Raw genomic sequence first — 18,777 nt, forward strand, 5'->3', positions numbered from 1 at the left:
AAAATGTGAATGGAAATCAACAGCTCTTTGAAAGTATTTTGTTTAACAGAAGGGTGTTTTTCACTATTTACATTTCTTCCTGTTAAACTTAAAAGCCAAAAGTAGTCAAAAATGCTCTTAAAATTGAACTTCCTAAGTTAGTCTGTGGGTTTTGCTTTCTTAATTCAGCATATTTTTTTGCTGATTAATCATGTTAGACATACAGAAGTTCTTTTACTGTTTTTCTGTCAAAGCATTTTAATGATTTTATCATAGGATTCTAAATTTTATTGAAATGTTGAAGTCTCTTCGTTATTATTAGCATTCAAGTAGCTTTGGCCAATACAAGGTAACATATTTTCTCTTCCCTTGTAATTTTTTTTTCATATCTGATGCAAAAGAAATTTGCTGAGAAATTAATCTGTAGGTAGTGAAAGTATTTATTTGACAGGATATTAATCAGCATTCTAGCACTGCACTGTATTGCTTCTTTTTTCAGAGGCCAAGAATTCCACAAAACATTAGTGATTCACAGGTTCCCTTTTGTGCTGCTGTGTGCAAATGATGTCAAAAACTTCAAAATGCAGCTATGAAATGTGCGTGTTTTGTCTTAGCTTGAAGTGCTTAATCATAGGCAGTGTCTCAGGGCCGTATTTCACAGAAAAGATGCTCAGGATTCTTTTTCTTCAAATAATACTTACTCGCCTTTATCTCTCATATTTGGTGTAGCTGTAGAACAAAAATGTGTTTTGCATAAATGAGTTTAACAATTAAAGGAATATTATAAGCCGTGATTTTATTTACAACAATAATTCTGAACAGCTTATTTACTTTGAGGCTGAAAACCAGCTGTTTTAACTGCAGCTTTAATTAAGAAAAAGCCAATGAACGTACATAATTACTTCTAAAAATGTATTAATATTTTCTCTTAGAGGGCAAAGCAGAGAAATTTTCAGTGGGTCTTTTGGAGCTTCCTTTTCGGGTTGGAGTACCTTTTAATATTCCTTTGGAATTGCAGGATGAGTTTGGTCACGCAACACGGTTGACAAATGACATTAAACCAATTCTTGAAGCTAGGTAATTCAACTGTCTCATCATCCTTTTTTGGTGGTTTGGGTTTGGAATTGTTTTAGGGGTGGGGGATGTTTTATGTTTTTGTTGTACTTCTCGTAACAGTGTATTCTTTGTGTCTTGTCTGAGTGATGTATACTTTGAACATGAGTTGACTGTTATTTTTGTTGTTATTTCCATAGGAATACCTGAAAGTATCTAGTATATATCTTAGTGGGAAATCTTACTGAAGAATTAAAACGCTATTCATTTTTAAATTGGTTCTTCTTTTTTTCTGTGGTTTTGTTGTTTGTTTGTTTTTTGTTGTTGTTTCTTTTTTTTAGTGGATTGACTTTGCAATATGAAGAGTTAACTGCAGGAGCAAACTGCATCATTAAGGGTGTCACTGCTAAAGGCTGTGTAAATAGTTGCCAGGGCAAGGTATGCTAATGAATTCAAACTTAAAGTATTCTTTTTAAGAAACAAGTGGCAATTGCTCTTTCTTGGGATATTTTCTCATGATTTCATGTGACTCTATCCACAGCTTCTCTCTATTAGTTGAAGGCACTGCCTTGAGGGGTGGGCAGTCACACTGCATTTGTGATAAAGCGTACGCAGAATACTAATTCAGCTGTCTTAGTTCAAATTTATGCTGAAATTGATTTAAACTAATGTCGTGAGGCATCAGCCTAAGCCTCTTTCTGCTTCTCTTCTTTGGCAGGCCAAAAAAAATTGCCCAATTACTTTCTTTCAAGAGATGAGCTGTTAATGTTACATATTATATCTAGGCAAATGAAAGACATAGGCCAGGTTTATGAAACTAAAACTGTACAGCAACTGTATTTCTGAACTTGAAAGAATGATGCTTCACGAGTAGCAACGTCGTGTTTTCAAAATTAGAAAATATGAAAATCTTTTATTTGCAGATCAGCTAGTTTTAGTGCTTGCAAGACTGTTGATTAGACTGCTTCATTTACTGCCTGTCTTATGCATTAATTAGTTTTAGGGATGGAATTCTGCAGCAGCAGTGATATTTCTGATGATCTTATTATGAGATGAGATAGTTACCAAATCTGGTGCCTTTCTACTGGCAATCAGCTAAGGAATAGTGAGCACAGAGCTTGCAGACCTTTCATTTAAACTTACTTTTTGTTATGTTTTGGTTTTGTCTACAGTAAAACAAGCCTCTGAACAGAAAACCATAATGGTATGATAGCTTCAGGACCTTGTAATTTACCTTGCAAATCCTGGATTTAACCTCTTTGGGAGTAATAACATGACAAAACAGATTCTAGTGCAGTGGAAAAATCTTTATTTATGTAGCAGTGCAAAAAAATTTGTTTAGACCTCTGAAATTCACATATATATGGATTAACATCATTTTAAGAAGTAATTTATGATCTGATTTTCTTTGTGGTTAATACTAAAAATATTCTTTTCATTAGAACTTTAATCTGAAGGTTACTCTTCCTGGATTGAAAGAAGACACACAAATCTTTAAAATAAGATTGCAGCCTGGTAAGAATCCTTTACGTATTTGGTGAATTTCTGCTGAACTTTGTTCAGATACTATTAATAAAATGTTTCTTCTCATAATGAGTTAAGTACTGAATGAGGCATTCAGTGAGAATGTTCTAACTCATTCAGGTGATGGCTGAAGCTAAATAAAGCTAAGGGCATGTTAATCTTGGCAGGAATAACTCACAGCCCAGTCTTGTCCATTGTTCTGGTAGCTGGAATTTTACCTGCTTGAGATAAACTTTTTTGGTATATATTTTGATAATCTAGCCCTGCTGAATGAATAAAATTATATTTTTATCTTCTCAGTCTTCTTCATTATTAAGTCCCTGAATTTGTGCTAACCTGCACTGACTTGCTCTCACTGTAGAAGTCATGCTGTGAATTAGTAAATTCTCACGCACTTTCTTAGCCCAACAAAGCAAGGGGATGCTTTTGCAGTTGGGATTTAGTTTGAGATCTTTTGTGTTTACGCATTGACTTTATGGTAACACAGGAGATGAAAATAGAACTCTATAGGTCCACCACTCTTACCAGATTTATTGTTCTTTGGATGTCTTTGGTACTGAGGATTTCCTTATTGTAAGGATTACATTTCTCCATTTTAACCTGTTTTTGTGTCTGTTGATTTTTTTTGCTTTTTTGCTTTTTAATTCAGGAGATATGGTAGTTCGAAGGTTAATTTTTATCCTCTCTATTTAGCTGTCTTCAGGCTTTCCCTTCTCATTTTATCAAGAATATGTGTATTTCAAGCTTTGTTAGACCAACAAGACACAATTTATTCTATTTTTCATTGCTATTTGGTTGTTTAAGTCTTCATGTAGGAGCAGTCACTTTGAGCAAACTGATTGTTTTGCTCAAAGACAGATTGTATTGCTGTGAATTGCTTAATTGTTCACCTTAGGCTGAAGGCACCTTCATTCCTTATTAAAAGTTATACATACTTAACTACCTCTTTTTTGCACTGAATTTGGCCTTGACTTTTTAAAATCTGTTTAGTGAGGAAGGAATGAGTAGAAATTATTTCAGTCTTTTGCTCTTCAGTCAGTGAGTTTGAAATGGAAGTCTGAATGAGAGATGCATACAGCTTGTGCCTGAAAAAGGTCCTTTTGTAGTTCTTTCCAAATATCTTACAATAGAAATGTATTTCTCTTATTTTAAAATGGATATGTTCATGGGATAGATTTGTTTTAATAGAATTATAGAATTATTCAGATTGGAAAAGACCTTAAAGATCATAGAGTCCTACAGTGACCCAACCATACTACCCTAACTAACAACCCTCTGCTAAATCATGTCCCTGAGCACCACATCAGAATGGTTTTTAAACACATTCAGGAATAGTGACTGAACCACCTCCCTGGGAAGCCTATTCCAGTGTTTAACTACCCTTTCTGTAAAGAAGTGCCTCCTAATATCCAACCTAAACCTACCTTGGTGCAACATGAGGCCATTTTCCCTCATCCTGTCACCAGTGAGAAGAGGCCAACCCTGCTCTCGTTGTAAGCACCTTTCAGATATTGGAAGAAAGCAATAAGGTCTCCCCTCAACCACCTTTTCCCCAGACTAAACAGCCCCAGCTCCTTCAGCCTCTCCTCATGTGGCTGATTTTCCAGTCCCTTGTTGTCCTTCTTTGGACCTGCTCCAGTACCTCAATGTCTTTCCTGTGCTGAGGTGCCCAAAACTGAACACAGTACTCGAGGTGAGGCCTCACCAATGCTGAGTACAGGGGCAGGATGACTTCCCTAGTCCTGCTCACCACACCATTCCTGATACAAGCCAGGATGCCATTGGCCCTCTTGGCCACCTGCGCATATTGCTGGCTCATATTCAGGTGACTGTCCATCAGTATACCAAGGTCCCTTCCCTTTCCATTAGGAAGCTTTACAGCTATTCCTCCCCAAGCCTGTAGGGTTGCCTGGGGTTGTTGTGACCAAAATGTAGGACCCTATTGAAACTCGTGCTGTTAACCATCAATCCAGTCTATCCAGGTCCCTCGGTTGTGCCCTTCTCTGCCCTGGCCGATCAACACTCCCTCCCAACTTGGTGTTGACTGCAGGCTTACTGAGGGTGCACTCAATCCTCTCATCAAGTTCATTAATAAAGATGTTAATTAGAAGTGACCCCAGTACTGAGCCCTGAAGGAGCTTCACTTTGGTATTGAAGTAATATCATAAAAATCTCCTATGCTTTTCTCTAGATGCAGGTTGTAGCTCTGTTGGCTTTGGTAATGAAACAGCTGTGTGTTATGATTGTTCACGTAGCTCAACATGAATATCTTTGTTTTTCACATGTCAGGAAAAATCTTTATAAGAATGTAGTTTGGTATAGTATATAGACTGTACTACATTGTCTGTTTACACCTTGCAAGTGTGGAAGTTTATGTTTTCCCAAAGAGAGGCAGATGATACACAGTGTCAAGAAATTTCTTGGGTTAATACCTGTACATCTGAGTTAGGCTAAAGTGTTACCGTAGGTATCTTGGTGTCTTGGATTTAAAATGCTATTCAAGGTAACAAAAACTGAGTCTAGTGGGTTATCTAAATCATAACCACTGTTCTATAACTGTTCTTTCCACAGGCCCTCCACATCAGTTGAAAGTAAAGCCAGATTCAGAAATTCTTAAGATTGAAAATGGTACAGCTTTCCCCTTTCAGGTCGAAGTATTGGATGAATCAGGCAATATAACAGCACAGCCAAAACTGACAGTTCATTGCAAGGTAAATTGCATTTTATAATATTTCATAAAGATTTGATACTTTAAAAGGACTAGGAAAAGAGCCTGTTTTGGCATATAGACAGAATTAACATCTTGAACAGTGCTTTTGAAATTTCTCTAGCTTTGTAGCCCCATCTGTGACTTTCTTGCATCATCCATTATGATTCATTCAGTAAGTTTCAGAATTACACGAGCCTGGACTTAAAAAATGGAAGAGAAAAATGACGTGACGATATGTAACTATGATTTTTAGATTCCTTACAGAACGCTCAAATACATTTTGTGGGGAAAAAAAAATCAGACAACATACTTTTAATTTGCTTAAATTTGCAAGTCTGCTGCCTAAAGAAGAATGATAACATAATAATTGTAAACATTTAAACTAGTAAGGAAATACACGTATTACTGTGGCTTTTAGAAATCTGACTGTTTTACCCTTTTCAACAAAGGAGTTTTTGTTGTTTGTTTGATTTTTAACTCAAGAAAGTAACTTTTTTAATTACAGTGAAATCAGTCTTCCAGCACGGACAGATGAACAATAAAAATGGTTTTCCCAGAGTATAATCTACTTTTCTACTTCATAAGCATACATTCTGTTCCTCTAGAATGGGTCTGCAGTAGTCTGGTGGAAAATTAACTAGCCTTTTAACGATGACATTTAACACTTGGGTGGGTTGTGTTTTTTCTATTTAGAAAACTTATCAACTTTATCAACTAAGTGGAACTTATTTCCTGAATGGATAAAGAGGCTAGTGTGTATATGTGAAGTATAAAGGGGTGGTATAGATAGTAAATTTTTATTATATTCCTTTATCTCACACATCTTTTATCAGCTGGAAAAAAAAAATAGCACTTTCTCTTTTTAAATTAATTGTTGTGATTTTATGAAATCAAAAAAATACATCTGTAAATAATTGTATCTGGCAACTGGAGTTGCACAAATAATCATTTCTGGAATAATCCTTCTAGTTCTGCAGAAGAAACTTGAAGTTTAATTGTATGTTTTAAATAGTTTTCAGGTGCTTCAAACCTACCTGTGTATTCTGTGGACTGTAGTAATGCAGGAACAAACATTTTAACTGGTCCAGTCATACACGTACAGAATATAAAGAAAGATCAGATGCTCAAAGCAAGGATTGAAATACCTGTAAGTATTGATTAGGATGTTTGAATGAGCAAAAGTCTGGGGACTATTTACAGTACTGTCTTGCTCATAAACCAACTTAGCCCCTGAAATTCCCAGTTTGAATTCCATAAGCCTGAGAATCACATCTGTCCTTTTTTTATCTTTAGGAAACCATAAAGAGGCAAAGAAACTCCATGTTTTCTTCACCTCTCACACTTAGTATTTCAGAACTAAGCATTATTTCTGGGAATTTACATTTCCTTTTTACTCACTTGTTCCTTCTGTGAAATTGCCTTTGTTGCATGATCATTTAAAGCCAGAACAGGCATGATAAAATGTTCCCCAAACCATAGAGAAGAACCGTCTCGAGAACATATTTTTTCTGGAGGTTAGAAATGAATATTTCAGTCTTAAGTTTGTTGGCTTGGGTGGCTTTTTTTACGTTATTGAACTTTCAAACTTACTGGTAATCAGGAGGGACACAAAGCTGAAGAAAATAAGCATTTTAGCTTGAAAAAGGTATAAACAAATAACAGTGTGGCAAGATAATGTACGTGGCAGGTTATTTTGGATTCATCTTAAATAATTATTTTGAAAATTGTTCCAAAAATACTGAATAATATACAAAATACTTTCTAAGTACCATCAGTTCCAGTTGCTATTATTGTAGGCATTCTGACATACTGATATACCCTGATATACCAGACATTCTGACATACCCTTTTTATTTGTTTTTGACAAGTTAGGCTAACTTTGTATTTGGACAACTATTCATACTTTATAATCTAGAGTAGTGCCATTGACTTATTATGGAGCAATATTTATAAATATTTGATATCTTTATAATGTCTTTTTCTTTTTCCCTTCCATCCCATGTTTAGAGTTGTAAAGATGTGCCACCAGTGGAAAAGATGATTAAACTTCTTCCAAGCAGTCATGTTGCAAGGCTGCAGATCTTGAGTATGAATGGACAAAAAGCTATTCAAATTAAACATCAGGATGAAATCAACTGGGTTGCTGGAGATATCATGCACAACCTTATATTCCAAATGTATGATGAAGGAGAAAGGGAGATACACATAACTCCAGCTGTGGCAGAAAAAATTAAGGCAAGTATTTTTGAGGAAAAAGTATGTAATGGGAGAATTATCCAGTGCTTCTCTAAAATCCATGGACATCAGACTGGCATTCCAAATAATATTCCTCAAGACTGTGTTATTGGAAACTTTAATATCTGCATAGTGAATTGATGAAAAAAGTCATTTTATTAATATTGTGTAGTTAACGAGATGAAGACATTCAATGAAGCACAAAATAATGCTGTGGGATAGCATTATGAAAAAAAGTGATTTCCAGCTCTCCATCTAAACGCGGTAATAAAATTCTAACATTCAGATCTGAGGTTTTCCCAGCTTTAGAAATGCTGAATAAACATATCTTTTCATGAAGATTTTGTTTATCTGTCTGTGTATGTACATGGAGCCTAATATAGAGCTTTACCATATATGTGACTTCTTGGTAAGGTTTTTCTGAATCAGATATTTCTTTACTCAGGAAGGTGCAGTGAGAGAGGCTTACTTTATATTAAGAGTAATATGTAGATTTGGACAGAGAGCTGTGACTTATCTTTTGAAAGGTATTCCTTGTATTTTGCTTCAGCATGTTTAGAATGACTTCAGATGTAATATTTTTCTGGTTGTTGATAATTTAATTTCTGATTAATTTAAACAATTTTAATTTTAGGTTAACTGGACACCCAAAATTAACAAAGAACAGTTGATGCAGGGATTGTTACCTGATGTGAAAGTACCAACATCAGTGAAAGATGTACGCTACTGTCTAATAAGTTATCTTGATGATCATGTGTCTTTGGAGAGTGCGTTCACAATCAGGTTTGTATGTTTGTAATACATTTTGTGAATTATTTTGTCAGGGAAGGATTATAGATCTAAGTTTTTCTGTGGAAGCTGAAATAATTAAATTTCATATCAGAAGAACGTTAGAGCAGAAATATTTACAAATGAGAGTATTAGCTGTGTGAAAGATTCCACTGCAATCTGTTATTGCCTAGTCCTGATCACTTTTTAAAGTATATGTATTTGTACTGAAGGATATTATTGGTGTCTTTGAAAACTAGTCATCAAATGTTAGCTTACAGGATTTTTATTGTTATTTTTAGAGCCATGTCACTGTTAAGTAAAGCGAAATATCGCTGTAGAGTGCATTGTTATCACTGCTGTTTTGTATCTAAAGATTTACGTTGCCTAACAGAGGATACCTGTGTCTGGTATCTTGGTCAAAAGCATTAAAATGTAAGTTGAACTTCAAAATTGCCTGTTTATCCCTTATTGAGTCTTAGCAACTAGCTTTGCTTACGGTATAAAGTTCGTTGAGATGGATTTGATTCATTAAGAATTTGGAGCTTAAACCTTTATTTACTGCCATCTGTGATGCTTCACTTTTAAAGGCAGATGAAGTTCGATTAAAGTAGTACTTTTGGTTTTCTTATATGATGAGCAGAGAAGCAGTCTGATTTGATACTTTTCTTGAAAGGGAGCAGTGGATTTTTTAATTTTCATATACATTTTTGCTTGTCTTGGGAAGGCAGTCTCAGATTAGGGAACTCTTTTAGGGCTTATTCTGTTGTAGTTGTTGCAGAAATTAACTGGGGGTCATGTCTGGTAGTCTGCACCTGATAAACTTGAGGTAAAAGCTGCTATGTAAACTTCATGCACATCAGGTATGGTCCTCTAATACATGGAATGGTAAATTTGAAAAACAAAACCAAAAAAAGTCCTCCAGTCGCAAGCGGATGGTTACTGCTGCATTCTTTGTTCTGAGTTCTCGTGTGATTAGCTTAATGAAAATGATTATAAATACATTTTCTTGTGCTAACTTAGGCCACTTCCTGATGAACCCAAACACATTAAATGCAGATTAGAAGGATCAAACACACTACAGTTGGGGGAAGATCTACAGGGTGAAATTGGTGAGTACTTACATACTCTTCACTATATTGTAAAATACATTTCTATTTCATTGCCAAGTGCAAGATCCGGAACCTGGGCCAGGACAGTCCCAAGCACAAATACTGGTTGGGTACAGAATGACTTGAGAGCAGTCTCAAGAAGGATTTGGGGGTGCCAATTGGTGAAAGACTCAACAGGAGCCAGCAATGTGCCCTTGCAGCCCAGAAGGCCAACTTTATCCTGGGCTGCATCAAGAGAAGCATGACCAGCAGGTGGTGATTTTGCCCCTCTACTCTGCTCTCATAAGACCCCACCTGTAGTCTAGTCTAGGCCCCCAATACAAGAAGGACATGGAGCTGTTGGTGTGGGTCCAGAGGAGGGCCATGAAGATGATCAGAGGGCTGGAGCACCTTCTTCATGGGGACAGGCTGAGAGAGCTGGGGCTATTCAGCCTGGAGAAGAGAAGGCTCTGGGGAGACCTTCTGGCGGTCTTTCAGTACCTGAAGGAGGCCTACAGGAAAGCTGGGGAGGGACTTCTTATAACATCATACATCAACAGGATGAGGGAAAATGGCTTTAAACTGGAATAGGGTATATTTGGACTAGATATTGGGAAGAAATTCTTTACTGTGAGGCTGGTGAAACACTGGAACAGGTTGTCCAGAGCGGCTCTGGATGCCCCCTCTGTATGCATTCAAGGCTAGGCTAGCTGGGGCTGTGAGCAACCTGGTCTAGAGGGAGGTGTCCCTGCCTATAGCAGGGGGTTGGAACGAGGTTGTCTTAAAGGTCCCTTCCAACCCAAACCATTCTGTGATTGTAAAATCTTGAAGACTAACGTAGCAGGCAGACGATTTCAAATGCATGGCCTTCAAAATGAGGTTTTTTAAAGTTAACAGCTTAGCCTAAGAAAAAAACCCTGTTAAGGGATCAGTCTTACTGTTCTTTGGTTTCTGCACATGACTGCTCCAGACTTTGTGAAAATAAGAAATGTTTAGATGCTTCAGTGTTGGCTTTTTATTTTGTTGGTTTTTACTTTTATTTGTTTTTGTACCTGTGCTGTTGGAGAAAAATGATTCTTCTTTCTTCTTCAGGTGGTGTGGAGTGTTTTAACTATCCTGAATGTGTCAATTACTTCTAAAAAGCATGAGACATTTTAAATAACTTATAGAGATTAAGAATTCGTATGTTTTTTTAAGGCATTAAAAGGTTGCGTTTGAGCACATGTAAGCGCATACAGCAAACTAGCTTAAAAGGCTAAAAATTAACTTTCAATTTAAGGAATTCTTTTTTAACTTTATAGTGAAAAGCAATCTTGCTCAAAAAGAAAGTGGGAAGCACAAAGATTTGTGTACTATAAGTAGGTACATATATTTTTTTGTATCAAACTTCGATGTGAAGGCCTGGGTAACCTGCTCTGTGTGGGCCTACTAGAGCATGGGCCAGAGGGCCCTGCCCACCTCAGTCATTCTGAGAGTCTATGATACTCATCTAATTATTTATGTATTGTGGGTATATAATGTACATTTGCATTAAAGCAGCTGCCAAAGCATGCATCTTAGTCATAATAAATTATGTTCTTTCTAACAGATGTAATGATAACGGATCAGTATGGAAATCAGGTTCAAACAGTGACATCTGCATGTATAAGTTACCTAGGAGTTGCGGGGCCTGGACTTGATAAATCAAATTTGCAAATAACCTGGCAGGTAAATAAGATACTATGTAATTTATTTCCATATGGCCTATGTGTGATAATTTCATTCTTTCTGTTAGAATTAAACTGAAATTGTGTAAAGATAGTTAAATTAAATGCTAGGTGTTAAGCATTAAAAGATAATATTAAATTCTTATGAACCCATTCTAAGGAATAGTGGCATCTGTTAAAAACCTTATCACTCTTGCAGCTGTACAACATGACAGTCAGGTCATTTGTTTCCAGTCCGTTGTTCCATACCTTTTCTTCTTTGTTGCCTTCTCTTTTGTGGCTTTTTAATGGTAGCTTAATTGATTTTACAATTCTTTAAAGAACTAGTGATATTTAATGCCACAGCTGAATTTGAAATGCACCCTGTACCTTTTAAAATGCTAAACATAACTAAATTATGCATAATTTTTGCATTGAAAAAGCAGGCCCCTGAGAAATGCTTGAGTTTGAAAATTATCATTTCTTACTCAAGAAGTCCACTTAAATTAGAGTACAATTTGTATTTTAATATAACTGATTTTTAGTTAGAAATAGTAAATAGTGTCTAGTATGCATAAATATTGAAATACAGTAGTAAAAAGAATGAAAAAATACACTTCTCTTTTTCTATTCTTGTTAAAATTTTATATCTCAATAGGAAAGTACCTCTACAATGAGAGTCAGAGGCATTCGATTTAAACCGTGTGCACTTGGAAGCAAGGAGCTGTGCTTTGCTTGGCGTGAATTTTCTGATTTTCTCCGAGTAAACTTAACTGCGGGATCACCTGCTAAATTGCAAATTATGGACTGGCCAGAGTTAGAAAAGGTAAATCAGTTTTGTCCTGGTTGGGCAGGAGTGGGGGGAGATGGGAAGAGGTGACTAATCAGCAAGTCTTTTATTTGCATAGCTTTTGGAGCACAGGATGCAAAGATGAAAACACTCAACTTTTTAATATGATATTTCTGAAAACTGTCAGAATATGACAGCTTGAGAGATACTTTTTTATTTTGTTCCGGACCTTATAACACGAGCAAAATTAATTATTTTGCAAGCCATTTGTATAAGCATAAGTTTCAAATGGGGCAGTAAATGTGAAGGCTTTTTCATAAAATAGCTAACTAAGCACTTTAACTTTTAGAAGTACATTTTAAAAGTACAACAACCTCGAATTTACTTAGAATATTTTTTAAGCATTTACAGTCAGAAAGTGGAGGGCTGTACTTTATCAGATGGGGAGGTTTTGAACTACCCTTTATTTGTTTGCTTTTTCAAGTGTTAATGCTAAGTTGCAACAGGAAGTTAAGTAGATGAGCAGAAGCAGGCACAAGGGTTGAAGTTTTGGGAAAATGGAGAAGGAAACTACCGTGGGAGAACCAAAGTGAATGTCCTAACTATTTTTACTCTCTAAAAAGCTGTCAAGATCTAACAGAAGACAAAAGGTTGTAGGTCACTTGCTCCTTCTGTAGGAAGTAGGAAAGTGTGCACAAGCTTCTTCAGAAGCTTGTCTTTCCTTTCAGTTTGTTGACATGAGCCACATGTTAAATTCAGTCAAGACATGCATCTTATAATGACAAGAATACAAAGGGGAAAACTCTAGAAATGCCTCCAAGAAGTTCTGCAATTCTGACGTCACCTATCTGTTATAGGAGTCAAAGAGTATGGAAAAGGCACACACTTTTTTTTTTGGGTGTTCTTGATACGGTAGGAATATCTAATATATCTGAAACAATAAAATAATGCCATTGTGTATCTTCCAGCCTGTTGCAGTGATTAATGGTAGAGAACTGCTGAAGCCCCTTGTTGTTCAACTGTGTGATCAGTGGGGAAATCCATCTCCTGAACCTAATGTCAAAATCAGCCTTATGAAAAGTAGCAACCTAAAGGTAAGCATAGGTCTTACTTGGTGAAGTTTTGTTCACATAGCACAGATGGGTGTTGTCTACTATTTCTTCTTCATTGTTAAGATATTTTTGAAAGAAAAAAAGAATGCACATATTGTAAGGATGCAAAAGAATTAATTAATCTCACTTGGTACTAATTTCTGTGAATAATGTAAGCAGCTCCCAGAACAGATTCCTCAGCTCCCTTTTATCATAACAATCACAAACATAACAGAATTCCTGTAGTCTGGTATCCAGGTGTAATTAGTTCTTAATCTTCTGCTCAACCATTCTGCAAATTCTGTGTGCATCCACCACTTTATCTGAGGTAACTTACTGAGTAACAATCACAACATCTTCCAAAGTGGCAACCAAATCATTTTTGTCTGGTGGTTCTTTTGATTGTGGTTCCTGACTGTATGACTGGTAGTGTGTGCTTAAACTAATCAGGTGGTCTGCTTCTCGCTTGGTTATCTGTGAGAAGAGCACTGGCAGTATAAACCAGTTTAAAACAGTGAGAGTGCAGTATCTAACCCAGAATTAAGCAGTTTCTCTCCTTTCTGTCAGCATCAGATGGCATGCATATTGGTCTATACCAAGAAATGAATTTGATAGAAATCATAACTCATTAACATTTTCCCCAGTTCAGCCACTTCTTTACATCTTGAAGGTTTTTATTCTATCTCTTACTGTAGAAGCTTGGCTCATAGTTGAGAATTTTTTTAGCTTACCCACGCTAGTGTGTTTATGAAGGCAGCTGTGGCTCTGTGAAGCTTCTGATTACATTGTTCTTGAGAGGACATACAAACTTGGCAGTAACACACAGTGACTGTGGTGCCTAATCAAAGAGGCTTTGTGGTGATATGCTGTATTTTCAAACATTATGCCTTCTTCCAAGGAAGAATGGTGACATGCCTTTAGAAAGTCTGCATGTCCTTCATCCGTATTCCTTGAGTTCAAAAACAGTGGAATGATTTCTGAATGATACTGTCAAACATTAGTGAAGCAACTAGCTGCGTGTTTGCTATACAGACATCAAATCAGTGTTCATGATTATCTCGGAGAATGTCTTTAGAGAGCCAGCTAATCGCAGGGGTTGGAAGAGACTTCTAGGAATCATAAAACCCAATGCCATTGCTAAAGCAGGTGCCTTACAGTAGATGGTAAGAGAACTGTCTTGCCTTGGCATTTCAGATGGTGTGTATGCACAGTCTCTCAGAGGTTGTGAAAACCTTTTGGGAGCTGACATTCTCAGATAAGCTGTCTTCTTACATTTGGTGACTTGTCCTCTAAGTCTCCTAGACCTGGAAATCTGTGGTTGCAGCATGCATTTTTGGTACTCCATTCTCTGTGCGGTGGGTACAAAACTAAATGAGTGTGGCTCAGCAGTAAAATCTCTGAACTACTGCATGCAGTCCAGTAGTGGAAATGCACATAAATGTATATAAAACAACTGATAGTTTTCTTAGTGTTTCTAGAAAATCAAACCGTATTTACAGTGCTACCTTCCATTTGAATCATTACGTATACATTTTTTGCCATTGCCCTTCTGCGATGACATGGTAGGATAAATTCATGCTTCCGTAACTGATCCATTAACAATGAACTCTCACTTTATTTTTTTTTTTCCTTTGTAGTTTCATTCATGTAAATTACTGATGTGAGATTTAGGAAAGAAAACAATTTTGCAAGAGGATTGCCCACTTCACCTATGCCAAGTATTCTGTTTTTGGGGCGTATGACTAGACACTTAGTCTTCCAGAGTTTATGCTGGAATAGCAAAAGGAAGACAATTTAATGCCAAATACTGTTCAATGACAAACTTTTGCATGATTTTGTTTTGTTATGTCATCAATGTAAAAAAATTGATTTCCCTCTTTAGAGAGGAATTCATTACACAAGAACTCAGAGTGTGTCCATGGCTTCCTATGCTGTCCTCTAAACTTTAAAGCTACTATCTGAGGTTCTTCTGATACACTGACAAGGTATTTCTTAGGTAAGGCTAAGACAGCATACATGCCCATTTTCAGAAGAAATTGCTTCTCCGTACTGTTAGGAATGTGTTAGAATTCACTAAAATTTACCACCTGTTTCTCTGAGAGGATGGATTTTCTGATTTTGTGATCCTGGCATCCATGGTTTCCAAATTCTCTGGTTCATAGGAAAGCACAGTGATAGCTTCTCTGCTGTTTAATTTGCAAGGACAAGTGTGACTTAGTGGTACTGTCAATCGTAAGATTTCACTTTCAGTGCCAGGGGAGTGAGTGTGGCAATGACAGGGAGCATGCAGAACATGCATCTTGAAGAACACCAGTGAGTAATGGGGAATTATTTTATAACCATGAGATTCAGCCAGAACTCCTTTAAGTCAGTAGCAGTATTTCTGTTGACTTCAAAGAAATTAGAGCCAAACCTTATTAAAGTACTAGGTAAACAGGAAATGGGTAAGACATTTGTGTTGTTATGCTAAAACAGTGCTGACAAGAATTCACTTAGTGTTTGGTTAAATGACATTTCTTTTGGTGTAGAGATTAGCTTTTGATGATTGTCATCGAATATTAGTGAAGTTCCATAATTCATCACTTGTAACACTTGTAAGTTGTCTAGCAATCTTAACTTGGTTTGACAGTTTGACTAGAATGGGGAACAGGGAAGAGAGATACAGACGCCTTTGTTGTTTTTACTGAAGTTTAATCATTCTTCAATTTTTGCTACCCAGGAACCTCTGCACAGACTGGAGAAACACTGAAAGGGAATTAACAATTCATAGATTTAGGATCTGAAAAGATAAACAAATTAATATGTATTATGGATGACATGATAGTATCAGTAGTAGTTAAAGAAATAATATCTATTAAATATTTAAAGCTATTAATGAATGAAAATATCCTCGTTCAGGTAAAGTGGATGTCTTCAAAGACTGGCAGAGAAAATTCTGAAGCATCTTAATGTCATATTCATGATAGTGTATCTAGTGTATCTGTCCCATATTTAGGGTGCACAAATACAAAGCAACCTTTAGTCAAATGGAAAGACAGAATGTAGGTGAATGAGATATATGCTTTATTCTAAGACTTGATGCTACTTCTGTGTCACTGAAAGAATAAAAAATATTTTTTTTGACAGATTGTTCCTTCAATCCATCAACATAAAACAGATGACAATGGTAGGGCTAACCTGGGAGTTATTAGTATTCACGCACCTAGGTAAGTAGTGAAAACTGCATGGAAAAATTGAATTCTGAAATGTCACTTGCTAGATGTATTTAAGCTGCGCATTTCATAATGTACCTACCAGGAAAGTGTCTAAAGATAAGGTCAGACATTTAGTGTTTAGATGCTGGTGGAAAGCCACATAGTGAGCTTTAAAAAATTGAATGCTTGACTAAGTAAAAATGAATGGCTTCTTCTTTCTACTTCTGAGACGCTGCTGCTGCAATTTTGTGAAGTTTAGGTTTTTTCATCATGGTAAAACACACCTTATCATTGCCCAGCTGTACCTAGTGTGTGCGTAAGTCGTTTATAACATTTGAAGTTTGCAGCCTTTGAGTGACCAGAATTAAACATCATGCTTTTAAAATAGGAACACGTTTTAGGAGTAGTGAAACTCTGCTTCTAGGTGCTAACCAGTGTTTAAAGGATTAGATGAATTGTCTAGAAGAATTCTAAAGAGGAAAAACTAAGAGAAAACCAAAAATATTTTCTTATTTGCAGTAGAAATAATGAAGTGACATTTCCTGCAGGTTCGTGTCCTGTATCTCTTGCTTCTTCGTATCTCTCTGGATCCACTTTCCACTCACATGTCCTGTCTAACTTTTGAAATTCATTATCTTTTTTATTCTCCTGCTTGCAGTTCTGCTGTGCACTTCCTGTATCCCTGAGGCTTGCTTGATAACACCAGAGTCTTTTTTCTGCATCTTAGTGTTCTGTCTTGCTTCTTAAGCATGATTCAACACAAGCAACACAAGCTATGGCCAGTTGGGGGTTTAAGTGTAACTTTTTATTTTCCTTTTCTTTTTCTTTTTTGTGTGTTTTTTGTTTGGTTTGATTTTTAAATGGTAAACCCATTTAATGAACAGAAATATTGTTTTTCCCGTAAAGAAGAAAATGACTAGTGAAAGAAGAAAATGATTTGTGTTCTGCATTTCTATTTCCTCAGTTGTGGTAATTCAGCTTTTTTTAATTTTTTTACACATTTCTTGTGGACTTTTAAGATTTTGGTCTCTCTTTTTAACTTATGAATCAACTGGCCTGTCTCAGCTGGAGATGTATTGAGATGGAACAGCCTAAACTTTGTTTTCTTAGGAAAATAAGTTGAAAGCTAATTTTTTGTTAATTTGTTTCCTTTTTCATAGTGAATGCTCAAGATCAGGAATTAGTAGGCATAGAATCACAGAATATCCCAGGTTGGAAAAGGACCCATAAGGATCATCAAGTCCAACTCTATGCCCAGAAATCATACTATATGACTGAGAGAGTTGTTCACATGTTTCTTGAATTCTGGCAAACTTAGTGCCGTGACCACTTCCCTGGGGGGGCATGCATTTATGAGACACAGATCAAAATAGTTTTGAGTAATTTTAGACAGTATTTCAATTTTAAAAAACAAAAAATCTAAAATATCACTGGTACCAATAAAAGATTTAAAGACTCTTTACTGGCTGACAGGGACCAGGAAGTATAAGTTAATCAAGTGTCTGTAAACAGGTTTTATGGGAAAGGTCTGTGGAGTGTTCTGTTAAAAGTACTGATGGTAATCCTGAAAAGAAATACTGATTAAAAGTTGATCCTGCTTAGCTCATAAGAACTTTACTTACAAGACCAGATTGGCTTTAGGTAGCTTTGAAACTAGCACTAAGTGCTTTTTCTTCTGAAGTATTGTATGCTAATTAATATTTTTGCATTCATACCTACAGGAGTTCATTCATAATAATATTACAAACTGTGTAAAGCTCAGAACTTGGTGGATGATAAATTAGTTATCAGTATATTACTGGCTGCTAGAAACAAGTGTGTTCAGTGGCAGCACCCTACCTTCTTATCACAGTCAAAACAGGCTGGAGAATACAGCCAGAATGCAGTTATTATATAGCAACGAGGGCATTATGTGCTAGCAGTGCTAGTTGTGTGTTCAATACATTCTTTCTTTGGAAACTATCAAATCAGATTGTTCCTTAGACAGCATTTTTATTAGTTAAGCTTGCTTTCTACTATACTGTCTTTCACAGCAGCTGCAGTTGCTAACATCATACAGATAGGCAATGAAAGGATCAAGCTCATGAAATATTAAAAATCAAATTTAATAAGCTATCGTAAGAGTATCTTAAAACTATTATTTTACTTCATTAATATGTTTCTAATTTCAACTTAACACTTCTGTTTTTTCTCCCCTTTACTACTGATATCTTGAAATTCTCTTAAGATTTTGTTTCTTATGCTTTCATGTACGTGATTCAGATTTGAGGTGTGCATAATTATCTTTTCAAAAGAGATTTTATAACAGTTTTTATGATTTCTTTATATTTCAGGGGAGAGCACACTTTACAGCTTAGAGCTTCATACAACAAGATTGCATTAGAGTGTCCTGTTATTACGTTAAATGTCCTTCCTGATCCTGACAAGCCCATCTGCTTGAATGTTAAATATGACAAAAGTGCTTTTTTTCCAGCAGGAGACACCTTTCCTGGTAAGTATAAGGATACTCTGATAGAAACCAGTCTTCCGAGGAGATCAGGTCTCTAGCTACCAGTATTTTTTAATGTAAACAGATCTTAGCGTACTAATTCTGCTCACTGTTAAGGTATTCTCATTTGCAATTTCATAAATAAACCCAGGATTTCCATTCCACATAG

General features: G+C 36.1%; 1 protein-coding gene across 1 annotated transcript in view; it reads left to right on the forward strand.

The window, feature by feature from the left end:
• Window positions 1-18,777, forward strand: part of SMCHD1 (structural maintenance of chromosomes flexible hinge domain containing 1) — a 71,215-nt gene that overhangs the window by 30,612 nt on the left and 21,826 nt on the right. Inside the window, exons 20-32 of the mRNA XM_072329843.1 lie at window positions 912-1,056; window positions 1,374-1,470; window positions 2,475-2,547; window positions 5,128-5,267; window positions 6,279-6,413; window positions 7,274-7,501; window positions 8,136-8,284; window positions 9,293-9,381; window positions 10,949-11,067; window positions 11,704-11,871; window positions 12,804-12,929; window positions 16,053-16,132; window positions 18,454-18,611. Coding sequence (XP_072185944.1) covers window positions 912-1,056; window positions 1,374-1,470; window positions 2,475-2,547; window positions 5,128-5,267; window positions 6,279-6,413; window positions 7,274-7,501; window positions 8,136-8,284; window positions 9,293-9,381; window positions 10,949-11,067; window positions 11,704-11,871; window positions 12,804-12,929; window positions 16,053-16,132; window positions 18,454-18,611 — 1,707 coding nt within the window. The remainder of the gene's footprint in view (window positions 1-911; window positions 1,057-1,373; window positions 1,471-2,474; window positions 2,548-5,127; window positions 5,268-6,278; window positions 6,414-7,273; window positions 7,502-8,135; window positions 8,285-9,292; window positions 9,382-10,948; window positions 11,068-11,703; window positions 11,872-12,803; window positions 12,930-16,052; window positions 16,133-18,453; window positions 18,612-18,777) is intronic.

The sequence above is a fragment of the Excalfactoria chinensis genome, chromosome 2 (genome assembly GCF_039878825.1).
Source record: "Excalfactoria chinensis isolate bCotChi1 chromosome 2, bCotChi1.hap2, whole genome shotgun sequence".
NCBI classification, from domain to species: Eukaryota; Metazoa; Chordata; class Aves; order Galliformes; family Phasianidae; genus Excalfactoria; species Excalfactoria chinensis.